Raw genomic sequence first — 17,495 nt, 5'->3', positions numbered from 1 at the left:
ACTCCAAAGCAAAAAAGTTCACTATGGAGGCAGTGGCTAAGGTATGAAGTGATTAGGACTTATGCCAAGGTCAGCATTGCAGAAGCTAAGGAAGAGTAGGAGACAGGGCCAGATAGAAAATACCAGAGTCTGTCAACCACAATGAAACATGGAGAAGGGATGACCTACTACCAGGGAACCGATCTGTTTAAACGTTGAAATCCATAGATGGGACCCTACACACATTCTCATATTCTCTCTCTCTTCTTCTTTTCTCTCTAAGACAGATGAACGAATATGAATGGGAGATACCTTTTTAGAGAAGAAACTTTGGGACTGTCTCTCAGGTAAACCAAAAAAGCAAAAGAATATGCAAGAGGAAGTTGAGCAAACTACTTCCTGAAAATAGAATACTTAACAGTTTCTCTTGCCTAAATTCAATACACCAGATGATCACAGAAAAGCATATTGCCTATATCATATAAATACAGAGGACTGGACTGTTAGGAAATTTTCCAGAATAAGCCGGTGTATAGCCAGTGAATTTCCTATAATTCTCCAATAATTTGGAGTCATATTTCCATTATCCCTAGATCTATGGTCGAACTTGAGACAGGGAGAGTTTTAAATTCCTAACAAGATGTCTGAAGCAGAAATTTGATGGAGTGACCAGAGGGAACTAGAAGACAGTGGGTTAATGATCCTCAGAACTGGGGAATGGAAAAAGGAACTGAGGGAGTTTATATTGGATGGCTTCAACCTTAGTGAAATAGGAGGCTAGAACATTTGTTTTAAGTATGGGAGATAATGCTGACATTTATTTGGCACTTTAAGTAGAATGTAAGCTCCTCGAGAGGAAAAATTGTGTGTGGTTTTTTTTGTCCTTATATTCCTAGTATTGTATGTGATATCTTTCACGTAGTATGTGCTTAATGAGCATTTGTTGCATTAGAGACTTGAAAGCACTTGATAGACATTATATCTCATTTGATGTGCAAAACAACCTTGTGAAGTGGGTACTCATGTACATATTGTTCCTTTTCACCGGTAAGGAAGCTGTACCTCACAGAGGCGAATGATTGGCTCTTTGTCAAATCACTGCTGATAATAGCTACTGCTTTGAATCTCCAAGCAACAATAGCCAGACCCCAATGGTGGTCACACCACGAATAAGAATTTGAAATGAGGCCTCTCCTGAGTCCAAGTCCAGCTGTTTTCAACTATAATGCATTTAGTAGCAAGAGGAGTAAGGAAAAGGTTTGGAACAGTTATTACCGGAGAATTTTGAGGTTATGTACCGTTTGAAGTGGACGAAATCAACAATGTCCAAATCCTATAGATATTCTCTCAGGAAATATCCCTCGTCTGGGATTGCTGCTCAGAAGGAACTTTTCCCAAAGTTGACTTAAAAAGCTACAGGGACATTCTACAGTTCTGCTTTAAAAAAATTTTTTTTTAATGTGGGTTTAAAAAAAGTTTTGTTGATGTCTTTTATTTTGCCTCATAATCATTTCCAAATATACCCTCTCACTTCCCCCAGTGAATCTTCTCATGTAACAAAGAAAAAGTTCTTTAAAACTGACACAGTGATCTAGGCTGTATCATTCCATACTTACAGTTCCCCATCTATCTAATGAAAGGAGGGGAGTGCTTTTCCCCATTTCTTCTTCAGGAAGAGACTGGTCATTAGAATTATATAGTATTCAGAAGTACTGCTTTTTTGAAATATTGTCCCCTGACACTTTGTTCTATTAATTGCCCAGCCTGCTTCGAGGAAGACTGGCAATAAGACTAAGAATGCCTGTATTTTCCTGGCCTTTGGCAAGCATTTTGGTCATTGTAGGGGAGACAGTAGCTGATGACCTGAGAGTTAACAAATAGCGGAAAGGCAAGAACCAAGTTTGCATTCTACTCCAAATTGGAATACTCATTATGATGTCATGTGAGGTCACTACATTGCAAGCTGTGGATCTTTGACTGAAAGGAGGCATGGGGTGGTGGGGTGATGGAGCTGATCCTGGGGCCTGGCCCGCCCCTGCCACCACCTTTCAGCCTTTTTCTATTACTTGGTCTTCTTGTCATTGGAGTCTGGTCATTGCTACCTGGGGATCAAAGGTGGGAGCTGTTGCCAGCCAAGATCAATGAGGTACGTGGAATTACAAAACCTGCTCCCTCCCTGGGCCAGGGCAAAAGTATGGGGAAGGAGGGTATCTTATGGGTAGAAGACTTGCTCTAGCTCTTTGACTCTCTGGGACTCTTCTATTTCTTTCTCTGTTTACCTTTCAGTCTTTCTCAACTTAAGATATGATATACTGGGGCTAGGGTCTCTCACCCTCTCTTTGGAGTACCCACTGATGTGACTCTGTCTTTTTGTATTCTTCCAGACTTCAAGGCAGCAAAAAGTACCAGGGAACCAAAAACTCAGAAAAGGTACCTAGATCCTTACTATCTCATCTGGAAGAGCTGGACATTGAATGACAGCTAAATTCATTGGGGACCTCAGGGGTGGGGAAATGGGTGAGGAGAAGCTGGAAGGGGATAGTAATTGTGGTAGCAGGTTAAGAGGGGAAGGAAGCATCAATTCTATGCTTTTGGTAGCTTTACTTTTATAGCCAAATGAAAATATCCCTCCATCTGAGTGAGTGCAAACAGCTTCTTCATTCTTTCCACTTTCTTCCCCTCTCTTTTCCACTTAAAGACCAAAGTAATTAAGTGGGAAAAGAAGAAAACCATTACATTTTCCCTTTTCTCCCCACTTCAAGCCCTTACTCTCATCTCTTATGGCTTAGGCAGTAACTGAGGGTGTGTGTGTGTGTGTTGGGGAATTTCCTTCCAACTCATGATGGCTCCTTTTCACTGTGTTATTAAGGGAAAAAGGAGGCAATGGGAAACAGTACTTGACTGGAACCAGTTCAAATCAATAATGATTTATGCCTGCTTATGCCTACTCTGTCATGCTCTCTACTAGGTACATTACTGGCATACAATATGTACACAGTTATGATGTAGAATAAATACAAAGTAATTTGGGGGTCGGGCATGGGCACTAATGATTGGGTGAGTTAGAAAAGGCCTCTTAGAGAATTAGAGCATTTGATCTGAGCCATGAAGGAAGCTAGGAAGAAGATAGCATTCTCAGCATGGATCTAGGTCTAAGGGCTAAGTCATCACAGGGGCAGGAAGGCAGAAGGTGGGATACTTGCAGCATGGCAAGAGGGCCAGTTTGACTGTTATGCAGAGCAGAGGTGTCAAACATGGGGCCCACTGGATGCAAGCAGCCCAACCCAGACTAAAATGTAATTGGGAAATATTTAACAAAATAAATAAAAATATAATAAATTATAGATAACATTACATTTTAAAAATGAATCAATATGCAGCCTGCAGGGATCCTTAGCTATGGCAGTTTAATAGCCCCTCTTTCTATGAGTTTGATACCGCTGATGTAGAATATTTGAGAGGAATCATGTGAAATCAGTTTGGAAAGACAGGCTGGAGTTAGATTGTCAAACACTTTAAATGCCTTTATCTTAGAAGTAACAGGGAGCACTGAAACTTCATAAATGGGAGAGTAACACTGTCTACCTGGGTTCTATTCCTAGCTCTTCTTACTAAGTAGCTATGTGACCTTGAATAAATCACTTAACCTTTGAGTGTTAGTGTCCTTAGTTGTAAAACGGGGATGATAATACATGCAATATCTATCTCACAGGGTTGCTACAAGGATCAAATGAAATTATATACAGGGTGTCCCAAAAATCTTAGTGTAATTTTAAGCTTTAGTAACTTAAAGCTGAACTAAGACTTTTGAGACACCCTGCACATAAAGTGCTTTACAAACTTTAAAGCTCTATATAAATGCCATCTATTATTATAATCTCTGAAACGGTGTTGGATTACATGAGCTTTCAAGTTTCTCAGAGCTTAAAAGTTTGAAATTCTAAAGGTACCTGGCCTCTTATGAACATTGTCCTCCATTATTTCTAGTTCCATCTCCACGTTGGGAGGACAATCTTCAGATGGGATGTACAGGAGCTGACCTGGCCCGGTGAGGAAAGGCTTCCTACCCTCCCCATTAAGTTACAGTATTGATACTAGTTGCCACCATTTTTATCCTTTCAGTTTTACTAACTGGTACCCCATTTCATCCAGTTTTTCAGGGCTCCCTGTGGGCTGGGCCCAAAATTATACTCTCCGGTCAATGGATAAGAACCTCCAGCATATTTACCAGTGCCTGGACATAGCAAGGTTAGGCACTACAAACCTGGGGTAAATACCTATAGGGTTGGGGGAGGGGATGTTAAAGAGCACATGGAATTACCAGATCCTTGTCAGTGTTCTCATCAAAGGAAGCATAGGAACTACCATGGTTGTCATCTCCCTGAGTGGATAAGAAAAGCAGTCTTTCATTTCTTGGGAGAGGAATGAGCCTCATAGATAATTGAAATGTAGGAAGGGCAGTCTTCCTTTCGCTTTCTACAACTAGAAAGAAAGGACTCTGTGTAATGTCCATCCCAACCTTTCCCTTTTCTACTCCACAGCAGATAACTATCTGTCTCTCTCTCTCCCTCTCAGATCCAGCCTCATGAACTTGTCCTCGTCTTCACAAGAGACCTCAACTTCTTCCTCCAGCTCTTCTACTACTGGGCCTGAGGACTTACAAACCCTGACATGCTATCAGTGCCACAGCCCAGGGTTTTCTAGAGTCCAGAGAACTTCTTCACTTCACACCAATCTCAGTGCAACTCAATCCCTTGCCTATATTTTTAGAGAGAACCTACGACACCAGAGCCATAGTCTACCTAATCCCTCCAAAAATTATTCTGGACAAGCACGGGTGCTCTCTCTGCCTCCTTTCCTGCTTCCTCAAGCTAAAAAAGATAACACAGGGAAGAATATCTTTTTGGAAAACTGTACCTGTAACTTCATTCAAAGGCTCTATGAGACCAAAGCATCGAAGGAAGAGAATGACAGCTGGGTCCCCAAAGAGATCAGGAATTCCTTGGAGATCCACATAAGGAGAAAGATTGCCCAACGTTTGACACGTCCTCCAATTTTCAGAACCATAAAGCTTTCTGTAAGTCCATATCCTTTGGCCTATACTCCTATCCGAAAGAAGAAGACAACAAAAAAGAGGGAAGGAAATAGAGTTCTTAAAGATTCAAATCGTCCTCCACCTACAAATCTTTGTGAGAGACCCCGGCTCCCATGCTGGGCTCCAATTCAACTTTCACATTCAGCCCGGTGGGTGCTAGAGGGGCACATGGCCTGGAAAGTGTGTACACTGAGGGCCCGGAGGGTACCCACAGCTGTGAAGCAGTCATGGGCAATGCTGAACCATGTCATTAAAGTGCAGAATGAAGGCCATAAACCTCAAAACACTGTAAAGGATACCAACAAAAAATCTCCATATGTTTCATGTTGTCTACTTTCCATGGATTTGGAAATTGACCAGATAAGACCAACAACTCCAAAATCATCGCAAGCAGACAGCCAGCTCCAGCTAAGACCCCCATTTGTTACACAGAATGCCTTTTCCTCAGGAGTGGATGTCATCCTAAGGGAAACCACCTTTCTGAAAGAGGATGTGAAAAAGAGGTTGGAACTTTGTATTAAGAAGAAAGTCAATGGTCTTCTAAAGAAGGCCATAGGGCAACAAAAGGAGGCCCCAAAGAAGAATGAAGAATTGAGCACTGGGGTAGGCACTATGAGATTGCCTCAAACTGTGGGATCTGAGCCATTGAGCCCAACGCCCCAGGTTCAAGTCAAAGATTCTAAAGGATTGACTCCAGAGTCACATGGTCAAACTACAGATTCTTTGGGGCTGAACTCAGGGCCACAGGTTCAAAAGCCACAGATTCAAGATACTGATGAGATGGAGCTAACTCCAGTGCCACAGAAGCAAGATGTAGATTCTTTGGAGCTCAAAGGTTCAAGTTCAAAGGTTCAAGATATGGATTCTGTAGCAACAACTCCTGCGCCAGTGAAATATGATGCACATTTCGTGGAGCTGAATCTAGGATCACCAGTTCAAGATACGGATTCCATGGGGCCAACCCCAGGGCGACAGATTAAAAATGTGGATTCTGGAGGGCTGATCCTAGGGTCACAGGTCAAACCAACAGATTCCAAGGGGCTAATACCAAGATCACAGGTCAAACTCTCAGACTCCAAGGAGCTGACCTCAGGGTCACAGGTCAAACGAACAGATTTCAAGGGGCTGACCCCAAGATCACAGGTCAAACTCACAGATTCTAAGGAGCTGACCTCAGGGTCACAGGTCAAACTCACAGATTTCAAGGGCCTAATCCCAGGGTCACAGGTCAAACTCACAGATTCCAAGGGGCTGATCCCAGGGTCACAGTTCAAATCCACAGATTCCAAGGAAATGATCCCAGGGTCACAGGTCAAACTCACTGATTCCAAGGAGATGATCCCAGAGTCACAGGTCAAACTCACAGATTCCAAGGGGCTGATCCCAGGGTCACAGTTCAAATTCACAGATTCCAAAGGGCTGATCCCAGGGACAAAAGTCAAACTCACAGATTCCAAGGGGCTGATCCCAGGGTCAGAGGTCAAACTGACAGATTCTAAGCAGCTGATTCCAGGGTTACAGTTCAAACTCACAGATTCCAAGGGGCTAGCCCAAGGGTCACAGGTCAAATTCACAGATTCCAAGGAGGTGATCTCAGGGTCACAGGTAAAACTCACAGATTCCAAGGGGCTGGCCCAGGGGTCACAGGTCAAAGTTATAGATTCCAAGGGGCTGATCCCAGACACACAGGTCAAACTCACAAATTCCAAGGGGCTGGCCAAGGGATCACAGGTCAAACTCACAGGTTCCAAAGGGCTGATCCCAGAGTCACAGGTCAAACTCACAGATTCCAAGGGGCTGATCCCAGAGTCACAGGTCAAACTCAGAGATTCCAAGGGGCTGGCCCAGGGGTCACAGGTCAAAGTCATAGATTCTAAGGGGCTGATCCCAGAGTCACAGCTCAAACTCACAGATTCCAAGGGGCTGACCCAGAGGTCACAGGTCAAACTCACAGACTCCAAGGGGCTGGCCCAAGAGTTGCAGGTCAAACTCAGAGATTCCAAGGGGCTGATCCCAGAGTCACAGGTCAAAGTCACAGATTCCAAGGGGCTAGCCCAAGGGTCACAGGTCAAAATCACAGATTCTAAGGGGCTGGCCCAGGGGTCACAGGTCAAACTCAGAGATTCCAAGGGGTTGGCCCAGGGGTCACAGGTCAAAGTCAAAGATTCCAAGGGGCTGGCCCAGGGGTCACAGGTCAAAGTCAAAGATTCCAAGGGGCTGGCCCAGGGGTCACAGGTCAAAGTCACAGATTCCAAGAGACTAATCCTAGAGTCACAGGTCAAACTCTCAGACTCCAAGGGGCTAGCCCAGGAGTCACAGGTCAAACTCACAGATTCCAAGGAGCTGATCCCAGAGTCACAGGTCAAACTCACAGACTCCAAGGGGCTAGCCCAGGAGTCACAGGTCAAACTCACAGATTCCAAGGACCTGATCCCAGAGTCACAGGTCAAACTCACAGACTCCAAGGGGTTGGCCCAGAGATCACAGGTCAAACTCACAGATTCCAAGGGGCTAATCCCAGAGTCACAGGTCAAACTCACAGATGCCAAGGAGCATGCCCTGGGGTCACAGGTCAAATTCACAGATTCCAAGGGGCTGATCTCAGAGTCACAGGTCAAATCCACAGATTCCAAAGGGCTGATCCCTGGGTCACAGGTCAAACTCACAGATCCTAAGGGGCTGATCCCAGAGTCACAGGTCAAACTCACACATTCCAAGGGGCTGGCCCAGGGGTCGCAGATCAAATTCACAGATTCCAAGGGGCTGGCCCAGAAGTCACAGGTCAAACTCACAGATCCTAAGGGGCTGATCCCAGAGTCACAGGCCAAACTCACGGACTCCAAGGGGCTGGCCCAGGGGTCGCAGATCAAATTCACAGATTCCAAGGGGCTGGCCCAGGAGTCACAGGTCAAACTCACAGATCCTAAGGGGCTAATCCCAGAGTCACATGTCAAACTCACACATTCCAAGGGTGTGGTCCTGGGGTCACAGGTCAAACTCAGAGATTCCAAGGGGCTGATCCCAGAGTCACAGGTCAAACCCACAGATTCCAAGGGGCTGATTCCAGGGTCACAGGTCAAACTCACAGATTCCAAGAGGGTAGTCCTGGGGTCACAGGTCAAACTCAGAGATTCCAAGGGGCTGATCCCAGAGTCACAGGTCAAACCCACAGATTCCAAGGGGCTGATTCCAGGGTCACAGGTCAAACTCACAAATTCCAAGGGGGTGGCCCAGGGGTCACAGGTCAAACTCACAGATTCCAAGGGGCTTGCCCTGGGGTCACAGGTCAAACTCACAGATTCCAAGAGGCTGATCCCTGGGTCACAGGTCAAACTTACAGATTCCAAGGGGCTAGCCCAGGGGTCACAGGTCAAACCTACAGATTCCAAGGGGCTGGCCCAGGGGTCACAGATCAAACTCAGAGATTCCAAGGGGCTGATCCCAGAGTCACAGGTCAAACTCACACATTCCAAGGGGTTGGCCCAGGGGTTACAGGTCAAAGTCACAGATTCCAACAGGCTGGCCCAGGGGTCACAAGTTAAACTCACAGATTCCAAGAGGTTGATCCCTGGGTCACAGGTCAAACTCACAAATTCCCAGGGGCTGGCCCAGGAGTCACAGGTCAAACTCACAGATTCCAAGGGGCTGGCCCAGGGGTCACAGATTAAATTCAAAGATTCTAAGGTGCTGAGCCTAAATCCACATGTTCAAGTCATAGATTCTTTAGAGCTGACCCCATTGCCACAAACTGAAGTTGTAGACTCTGTGGAATTGACCTCAAAGCCTAAGTTTCAAGTCACAGATCCTAAGCAACTGTCTCCAGAGTTGCAGTCACCAACTGGGGAGTCTTTCTATCTCATCCAGGGCTCCACACCTCTATACATTTTAGGTTCTAGTAGGATTGCCGCTAAGCTGAAACAAGGCCTTCATGGCTCTAACACACAGGAAATTCTGAGATCAATGTTAGGAGACTTGAATGAGAATATAGTCATTCTAAAGCCCTTTATTTTAAGAAGGCCTAGCAAATTTTCCCAGACGGCACAACCTTCCTCTCTTCCTAGGCCTCTTTCTGTACAGCCCTCACATTCCTTACAGCAATGGGAGCGGAGTCTTCAGTGCCTATTCCATGATCCTTCACTCCCACCTTCGAAATCAGAGAATAGTTTCTCCCAAAAAAGATTAAGGACCCCGAGAGCTCTAAAACAGTCTGTTTCAAACAGGCAAGTGAAGGCTCAGGAGCAGCAAATTTCAAAGGGAAGAGTGGCAAAGAGAAAATCATCCTCTAGTACTTCCACGCTAAGGAAGAACTTGGGGGCTAAGATGCGGCAAGCACATGATATCCAGGAGGCCCATGTCCAAAGACCACCTCCAATTCCCTCTCCATATGCCCCAAATGGGCATTTTGTTCTACCAAGACAAACAATGGTTTCTCAGAGCTATCAAGGGAAGATTATTGATATCCTATGCCAACTCTGTAGGAAGAATTTGCCCTTCAAAAAACAGCTAGAGGATTCTAGGCCCAGTACATCTCGGGACTCTCCTAACCTGACCACAAAAGAAGCCCAAGGCAGCCATGAACCTATGGAGGAAAGGAAGGAAAGGGAACAAGTCCCCTCAGAGTTAAGTGAGTTACCTCTGAGTACAAGTACACAACTGCCTTCCTCCCACAAGATACCTAGTACTGAGCAGAACCCTGTTTCAGTGGAGCAGAATGAAACACCAGACGCCAGCTCACAGATAAGAACTTCTGAATCTCAGCCTATACCTCTGTCAATAACTTCTTCCCATGAACAGACCCAGCTACTACAGGACCTGCAGCTGAAAATAACAGAAGAGCTCCTAAAGAATCAACTGTCTCCCCATTTCACTCCATCCCAAACTACAGGTATGGTTCTACAGTACCCTATCTGTCTGCAGTGTGGCAGATGTTCAGGCCCCAGTTGCCCCCACAAGTTCCATGACTCTGTTGGGCCTTGGCTTGTTATCTATCCACAGCTCCGCCTTTTTCGTAACTCTGAGGGACATGGGGAGTTTCGGGTTCACCTTGGCTTTAGGTTGAGAACCCGAAGCCAAACCCAAACTCCAAAGCAGCAAAGAGAAGTAGGGCCTTTGGTGTCAATGGGACATGCACCATCACAGTCTGACCCATCAGAGAAGAGAAAGGACAAAGTCTGTACCTGTCATGTCACAAAGAAAAATTTTACTCTATGCCCCTGCCCTAATACAGATTTAGGACCTAAGCCTTTCCAAAATCCTGAGCGTTCCCAAAACCCTGAACCTATTCAAGTTCATATCAAAAGAAATTTACCTGGCAGGCGAGTAGAGGTTGCAAAAGCAGAAAGTGGAGAGCCTGAGCAATATGACTTTACAATACATTCTTTACTGGACACTGATATCAAAGATAGCTGGGCTAGCAGTGAAGCTAAACGGATCCTTGACTTAGAACAAGTGAAGACCCCCAAGGAGAACAGAACTAAAACTCAGAAAATTGAAAGAGTGCCGAGAAAGAGCACCCCCAAGGATAGAAAGATACAACCAGAGGAAAGGACTATGGAGGCCCAGGAAGTAGCTCCTCCAAGCACTCATTCTGAGAAGTCCACAGGACTTATGCAATGGCTCTGCCTCAGTATAAAGAGAGCGCTTGGTATGGCTTATCCACCAAAGCCTTCATTCCAACAGATGCATGCTCCTAGGGCAAGGCCATCCAGGCAACAAGGCTCAGTTTTCCTTGAACAATCTCATGTACAACATGGTTCCAAAAATGAGGGGAAGCAGTGGGTCAAGCCTCTGAATACAACTAAAATGGAAAGGAAGCCAGAGAGAGATGGCAAGGAAACAGAAGCATTCAAACCACTTAATAGGGCTCCAAAGAATAAGACGATTAACCCATCTAGATCATTTCTTGACTCCACACCCAAATCTAGACCATCCCACAGGTCCACATCCCCAGTTCCAAAGTGCTGCGATGGATCTATAAAAAAATCTGACAAAACTGAACAAACTAGCCAGAGGCACAAAGGCATTCTAGGAGGACCAGCGTCAAAACAGAAGATTCAACAGCAAAATGCTCAGCGTGGTGGGACAGGTAAGGTGTCTCAGAATGTCAGGATTTGAGAGCAGGCTCAGTTCCCAGCCCTGAGGCAAAGAAGATTCAGGAGAGCTACAGAAGAAGAATCTACTCCAAGTACTCATTTTGTTCTTCTCCATGCTAATCTACTAGCTTTCCCTTCACTGCACTCCATCACCCTACTTGCATGATCCCTAAGCATGTGTCTAAGGAAATTATCTGCAGGGGGGGTCTGTAACTTCTCTCCAATAAAAGAACTAAATACAGAATGTGTTAATCTGTATGACTATGTAGCAACCACTAGGGCAGCGAGCTGGCGCAATGGATAGATTTAGCCTCTGACACTACCTATGTGACGCTGGGCAAGTCACTTAACCCTGTTTGCCTCAGTTTCCTCATCCGTAAAATGAGCTGGAGAAGGAAATGGCAAACCACTCCAGTAAACCCCCAATGGGGTCACGAAGAGTTGGGCACGACTGAACAACTAGCAATCACCAGCCACCAGCCTCGGTCCTGAGCTCAAGTGCGGACTTAGATTCAAATCTTGACTATACTGCTCACTCTAGAATCAATTTCTCTCTTTAATCCTCAGTTTCCCAATCTGCAAAAAAAAAACAAAGGGTGGGCGGGGGAGGCGATTGCACTTCAAGGTCTCTAAAGACTCTTCCTTCCGCCACTTTGTAATATCTACAAACAGGTTAAAATCCTTACGAATGATACAGAAAGAAAAGCGGAACATCACCACGTGACACCCTGGATTCCGGCGCGAGCGGACGGGTGAGGAGCGGACGTGACGTTACCCCCTTTCCTCTCAGCCCCTTTGGGTCGCGGCGTGATGACGTTTCTGAAGTAAAGGTGGAGGGGGCGATGCCTTCCGGACGCTCTGCGGTAGCTTCTGTGAGTAGACTGGTTTGGGGGGCCCCTTTTCCGGAGCCTTGAACCCCTGATTTTTTCACTGCGATCCCGGGCCCGTTCCCACTGACATTCCAGTTCCCCGTCTGCTTCTCAGGCCGTCAGGGCCGGGGGGAGATAGCGCGCTTCGGCCGCTCCAGGTTCTTGGTCCCCGGGCCGGAGCCTCTTCGTGGGTAGCGCCGCCCCACATCCTCCCTTCCTCCTCCTCCTCCGACTGCCCTCGGCCCCGCTACAGAGCCCCGAGGCGGCCTTCCTTTCCGCCCCCACACTCTAGTTCCGAGGCAGGCGTAGAGACGGTGGGTCTAGCACAGCTAGCAGGGCTTCAGGCCAGCGCGGGGCCGGGACGGGGAGGACGCTCTGCTGCGTTCCCAGAGGCTGGAGGGACGCGATGCCAGCCAGCCTCGTGTGCCGAGGTGGACGTTTTCCTCGGAAAGCGTGGCTTCCTTTGTGAGCAGAGGGTTTTCTCTTCGTGGGGGCATATTCTATTCCGAGGTCGCTGGGTAGTAAGTTGCATATGAGTTTATTGGTGTAGGGACCTCTTGGTGTGAAAAACTCCTTCAAGTAATGCCACCGGACCTCTGTTCCACAACTTGGTCTTAAGAGTTGTCTAGGGGCACTGAAAGGTTAAGTGACTTCCTTCCCCAGGATCACCGAGCCTGTCTGTGTTAGAGAAGGCACATAACGTTAGGGCTTACTCTTGTGAGGTTGTCGTTCTGTCCCCTTCACAGCGCTGCCTCTCCGTATAGTAGTAACTTCCATGTTTGTGATTTGCTAGGCCCCCGGACCCACACACTTCAGGCAGCAGAAGAACAAGAGGAGTGTGGAAGCCAAGAAGTAAGTGAGGTTTCCTGGAATTGGTGTAATTGTGTGGTAAAGCAGGTTATCAAGCTCAGGACGTGAAAACAAATTAGCCTGCAGAAAAAGAGTGGATTACAATAAAAGTTGAAAATATGACCCACATCATATTTGTACTGTATTTCTTAAGGCTTTTGATGGTCAGTGCCATCAGATACTTTGTCACTGACACTGATGAAAATAATTTGAACTGATACTCTTTTCAGTTTTAGAAATATTTCTCTGTAAGACTGGTTAATTATTAAGTTTTTGCCTGGAGGGTGCTGAGGTTTATAAACTTCCTTCAAAAGATAGCCTTTGCCCTTCAGAAATTTTTGTTTTGAAAGAATGACATGGACAGTCACATACAATAGTTTTTTCATGAGACCTTGATATTTCAACTGAGAAAGAGGGATTGAAGATGAAGCATTAAAACTTTATCACATTAGGAGACCAGAAAGGAGTTGGAGAGGTAGGTATTTTCTGTTTGAGATCAGAGGCAGAGCATGAAAAGTAGTCAACAGTTATGACTATAAACTCATTAAATGCTGCTGCATTTAAAATAATTATTTTGCTTTTGTTCAGTTAGGTTTCTGTGTTACTTGGGGAAGGAAGTTTGGGACTGATTATATTTAAATATAGTTGCATGTGTGCTTCATAGAATATAAAGGCAGAGAAGAAATTTGCCTTGAGAATTGCTGTAGATAAACCTCGTATCAGAAGCAAAAATCAAAGGCTTTTTAGTCTCTTCTTTGTTTTTTTTCTTTTGGTAGCTATTCTGCCAAAAGATGTTTCACTAAAGAGTTCTTAGCACCATTTGGCTTTGGAAGCTCCTCCTGAAATTATCTTAGAAGGGTTAGGTTAGATGAAAATTTTCTTGTTTTATTACTGTACCCACCTCCGGGATTGAATGGACTTTTTGTTTCACTGTTGAGTTGAAGGTAGGAGAAAGTTCAGTTCATGTGTTAATCAGAAAGAGCTGTGGACTAATTTGCCCAAGAAAAATCATGTAGGACTTTGAAATTTAAGGTGAAAAGAAAGTTTTTACTGGGCATTTCTTTTCTAGCAGTTTTTTTAAAGTCACTTTGAACTTTGCCTGTTGTTTCAGGCATAGTCCCATCCTTTTTAAAGTAATTATAGTTTCTAATTTCACAAAATTTTAAAGTTGGAAAGGACATCAGAAATCAGGAGTCCAACTTTTTATTAATTACTTGCTGTGTGCAAAGCACTGATAATATTGAATATCCCTTTCCCTCTATGAGATTACATTCATCTGGAGGAAACAACATGTTCAGAGATAAGTTGGAGGCTGTCTAAAGGAGAGTAACCAAGACAGGGATGAGCTTTAAGATCATGCTGTATGGTAATTAGTTGAAGGAAAAGACTTGGCAGGGATGAGGGCACATGATAGCTGACCAGAGAGCAGAATTAAGTCTCATGTAGGAAATGTTGCCTGAGTTGGGCCTTGAAGGACACTAGAGATTACAAGAGGTAGACAGGAGAGAGAGCATTCCAAACATGAGGAGTAGCTTGTGCAGAGATACCAAGTTAGGAGATGGAATGTTGAATTTGGGAAACAGCAAATTGGCTGGAACATAGAGGGTGTGAGAGGGAATAACTTGAAATCAGTCTAGAAAGATAGGCTGGAGCTAGATTGTAAAGGGTTTTAAATGCCTAAGAGTTTATATTTTGTCCTAGAGAAAATAGGGATCCACCAAAACTTCTTTAGTAGGGAAATGGCGTGGTCAGACCTAGCTTTAGGATTGTTTATTCAGGATGGTTTGAAGTGGGGCTAGATTCAAGGAGACCAGTTAGGCTTTTGTCATAGTGTAGGCAAGAGGTAATAAAGGACTGAACTAGGGAGGTAGGGAAAATAGTGAGAAATGTGAAATCAGAATTGACCAGATTTGGTAACTGATTGAATATGAGAGGTAAGATGAAAGGAAGAGTAGAGAATGACCATGAGGTTTAGAACTGGAGGACTAGAAGGACAGTAAGGTTTGCCACAGAAATAGGGATTTAGGAAGAGGGATTTGAGTGGAAAGATAGAAGTTACCTTTAGGGCACATTGAATTTGAGGTATCTGTGGGATACATAGAGATGTCTAGTAGGAGATGTTGCTTAATCCTTTTTATGAGGAGAACTCTGCAAAACTCTGTAGGAAATAACGGAATTATAATAATGAATTGGCAAAAGTAGTTAGAAGCTGCAAAACTCAGCCCTGGTGTAGTTTTGAAAAACAGGTACTTTTTTTGTTGGTGAAATTGCAAACTTGTAGAATCTTTTTTGGAGAGTGATCTGACGGTATATAGTAAAAGTTACAAAAATAATCATGCCCTTTGACCCGGTAAATCCACTGTTGAGCTATGCTCTAAAGTGTTTTAAAAAACAAAAAAAGTATCCCATTCAAGTAGCTTGTATATATTTACAAAAAAACTGGAAGCAACTGAAATACCCAATAGAAGAATGGTTAAATAATTATACATTAATGGCATGGAATCATTAATGCAAGTAAGACATTATGAAGAATAAAAAGAAATCTGGAATGATTTCTATGAAATAATGCAAGGTGGAAAAAGCAGAATTAGAGGGATGGGAGTGTATATATTAGGAAAAGCAAAATTGAAAAAAAAATGACCAAGAACAAACTAGGAAAAGCAAAATTGAAAAAAAAATGACCAAGAACAAACAGACAAAGAGTTCTAATAGGAACTTGGAATGGTATTATGCATTGAATCGGATTAATCTGTATGTAAATAGTTACTAAGCAAGTGCAATTATTTGTACGTTTGTATTAATGTTCAACATTGGCTTTTTAATAAATTGTTTAAGGGAAAAAACTGAAAGAGAATGTGTAGAAAGGGTAGAGAAGGGCGTAAGACAGTTCCTGAGGTATACTTATACATAAGGGACTGGTGATCAGGATGGTGATCAGGAAAAATGGTGATGCTTCTTTAAAATCCAGGGAGACCTGAGCATGGTAAAGAGAATGGTGAACACTGATGCATGCAAAGGGCTCAAGAAGGCTTAGAGCTGAAAAAAAGCCAGAACAATTCATAATTTTAGAATTTCTTTTCAGATCTGTTTCCTTAGTTCTGAGTAATCTTGTTTCATCATGGATCTATAAGCATTGATTAAGTTCCTGCTATGTGCCAGGTCCTATTCTAGGTGCTGAGGACACAGATAGGAAAGTGAGCTCACCCTACTCTCAAGGAATTTCCATTCTACCAGGGGAGCACATTATATTTATTACAGATAAATATACAGGAGACACATGTGATTTGTGGTGTTGTGGTGCTAACAACTGGGGAAATCAGGAAAGGCCTCTTGAAGGAATTGGCCCTGGAACTTAGCCTTTTAGGAAGCTAAGTGTTCCAAGAAGGAGAGCACTCCAGGCATGTGGGATTAGGAACCATTAAAGCTTTTAGAACAAGGAAGTGACATGGTCAGATATGGTGCTTTAATAATATCCATTTATTTGCTATGTGGAAGATGGATTGGAGAATTTAGAGATTTAAAGCGGGGAGACCAAGTCTCCCTAACTATAGTCTAGGCCAGGAGTGGGGAACCTGTACCCCTTAAGGCCACCACATGTGTGGCCTTTTAGGTCCTTGGGTATGGCCTTTTGATTGAGTCCAAGTTTTATAGAACAAATCCTTTTATTGAGGGGATTTGTTCTGTGAAGTTTGGATTCAAAGGGCTGCACTTGAGGATCTAGAGGGCACATGAGGCCTCAAGGCCCCAAGTTCCCCACCCCTAGTCTAGGCACAGGTGATGAGGGCTTAGTTATGGTATGAGTAGAGAGAAAGATACTGATATAAAAGGTATTGAAAGGGTTGAATCATTAAGACTTAATACTGTGGAATGAGGGAAAGTGAACAATCAATAATGATTCCTAGGTTATGAATCTGAGTTGTTAGAAAAATGGTGGTACCATTCTTTATATATGTCTGAATCTATCTCCATTTTTCTAGATCATCGTCCATGACCGTCCCCCTGTGTATAGGTGTATCTCAGGATTGTCTTAGGTCTATCTCTTGTCTTTCTATACATTCTCTTTCAGTTTCTTTTTTTCTTAAATTGTGCCACCAAATTGTGATAGTCAATAATAATAGGAATGTTAGGAGATTTAATAGGTTTAAAAGAAAAGATGAGTTCCATTTTAGACTTAATGAATTTGAAATGTCTATGGAGCATCTAAATGGAGATAATATTTAGCAGGCAGTTGGAGATGTGGGCCTATAGTTTAGGAGAGAGATCAGGTCTAGATACATAAATTATGGAACCGACTACACAGAATTGATCATTGAAACCAAGGGAGCTGATGAGATCCCAGAGAGAGGTATAGAACAGGAGTTCTTAACCTGAGATCCATAGACATACAAAGTATCTTGTAGATGGATTTCAGAGGTGTCTGAGGTTGGAAAGGAAAAAAATAATTACATCTTTATAGCAATATAATTGACTTCTTTTGTAATCCTATGTGTTTTATACATTTTAAAACATTCTGAGAAGGGATACATTGGCTTCACCATACTGTTAAAGGTGGTCCATAAAGGTTAAGAATTTATTGTGTAGAGAGAAAACGAGATGATGCAGGATAGAGCT

The 17,495-nt window shown here is 43.9% G+C and overlaps 2 protein-coding genes across 6 annotated transcripts in view; both read left to right on the top strand.

Annotated features, from left to right (window-relative positions):
- The first annotated feature begins 1,984 nt into the window (after window positions 1–1,984).
- Window positions 1,985–11,994, top strand: SPATA31H1 (SPATA31 subfamily H member 1). Its single transcript, XM_078149157.1, has 6 exons — window positions 1,985–2,125; window positions 2,364–2,409; window positions 3,967–4,027; window positions 4,132–4,227; window positions 4,555–11,159; window positions 11,957–11,994. Exons 1-6 carry the CDS (start codon window positions 1,985–1,987, stop codon window positions 11,992–11,994), a joined length of 6,987 nt encoding a protein of 2,328 aa, XP_078005283.1.
- The window catches only part of ZNF512 (zinc finger protein 512), a 28,247-nt gene continuing 22,689 nt past the window's right edge, over window positions 11,938–17,495 (top strand). For 4 of the 5 annotated variants that reach the window (XM_020983797.2, XM_020983798.2, XM_078149787.1 and 1 more), the window contains exons 1-2: window positions 11,938–12,038; window positions 12,829–12,887. In XM_020983797.2, coding sequence (XP_020839456.1) covers window positions 12,009–12,038; window positions 12,829–12,887 — 89 coding nt within the window. In that variant the 5' untranslated portion in view covers window positions 11,938–12,008. The remainder of the gene's footprint in view (window positions 12,039–12,828; window positions 12,888–17,495) is intronic. The other variant, XM_020983799.2, reaches the window with a different exon arrangement.

The sequence above is a fragment of the Phascolarctos cinereus genome, unplaced genomic scaffold (assembly GCF_003287225.1).
Source record: "Phascolarctos cinereus isolate Bilbo 61053 unplaced genomic scaffold, phaCin_HiC Scaffold_2;HRSCAF=192, whole genome shotgun sequence".
NCBI classification, from domain to species: domain Eukaryota; kingdom Metazoa; phylum Chordata; class Mammalia; order Diprotodontia; family Phascolarctidae; genus Phascolarctos; species Phascolarctos cinereus.
Note: the sequence above shows the minus strand (reverse complement) of the source record. Positions and strands in the feature narration are given on the sequence as shown.

Bases quoted from the DNA above. Each gene is read 5' to 3' on its own strand.
- SPATA31H1 (XM_078149157.1), top strand. From the start codon at position 1,985: ATGGAGCTGATCCTGGGGCCTGGCCCGCCCCTGCCACCACCTTTCAGC. The intron at 4,028-4,131 runs GTGAGGAAAGGC...CATTTCATCCAG, and splicing joins ACAGGAGCTGACCTGGCCCG to TTTTTCAGGGCTCCCTGTGG. The intron at 11,160-11,956 runs GTAAGGTGTCTC...CTTTCCTCTCAG, and splicing joins TGCTCAGCGTGGTGGGACAG to CCCCTTTGGGTCGCGGCGTG.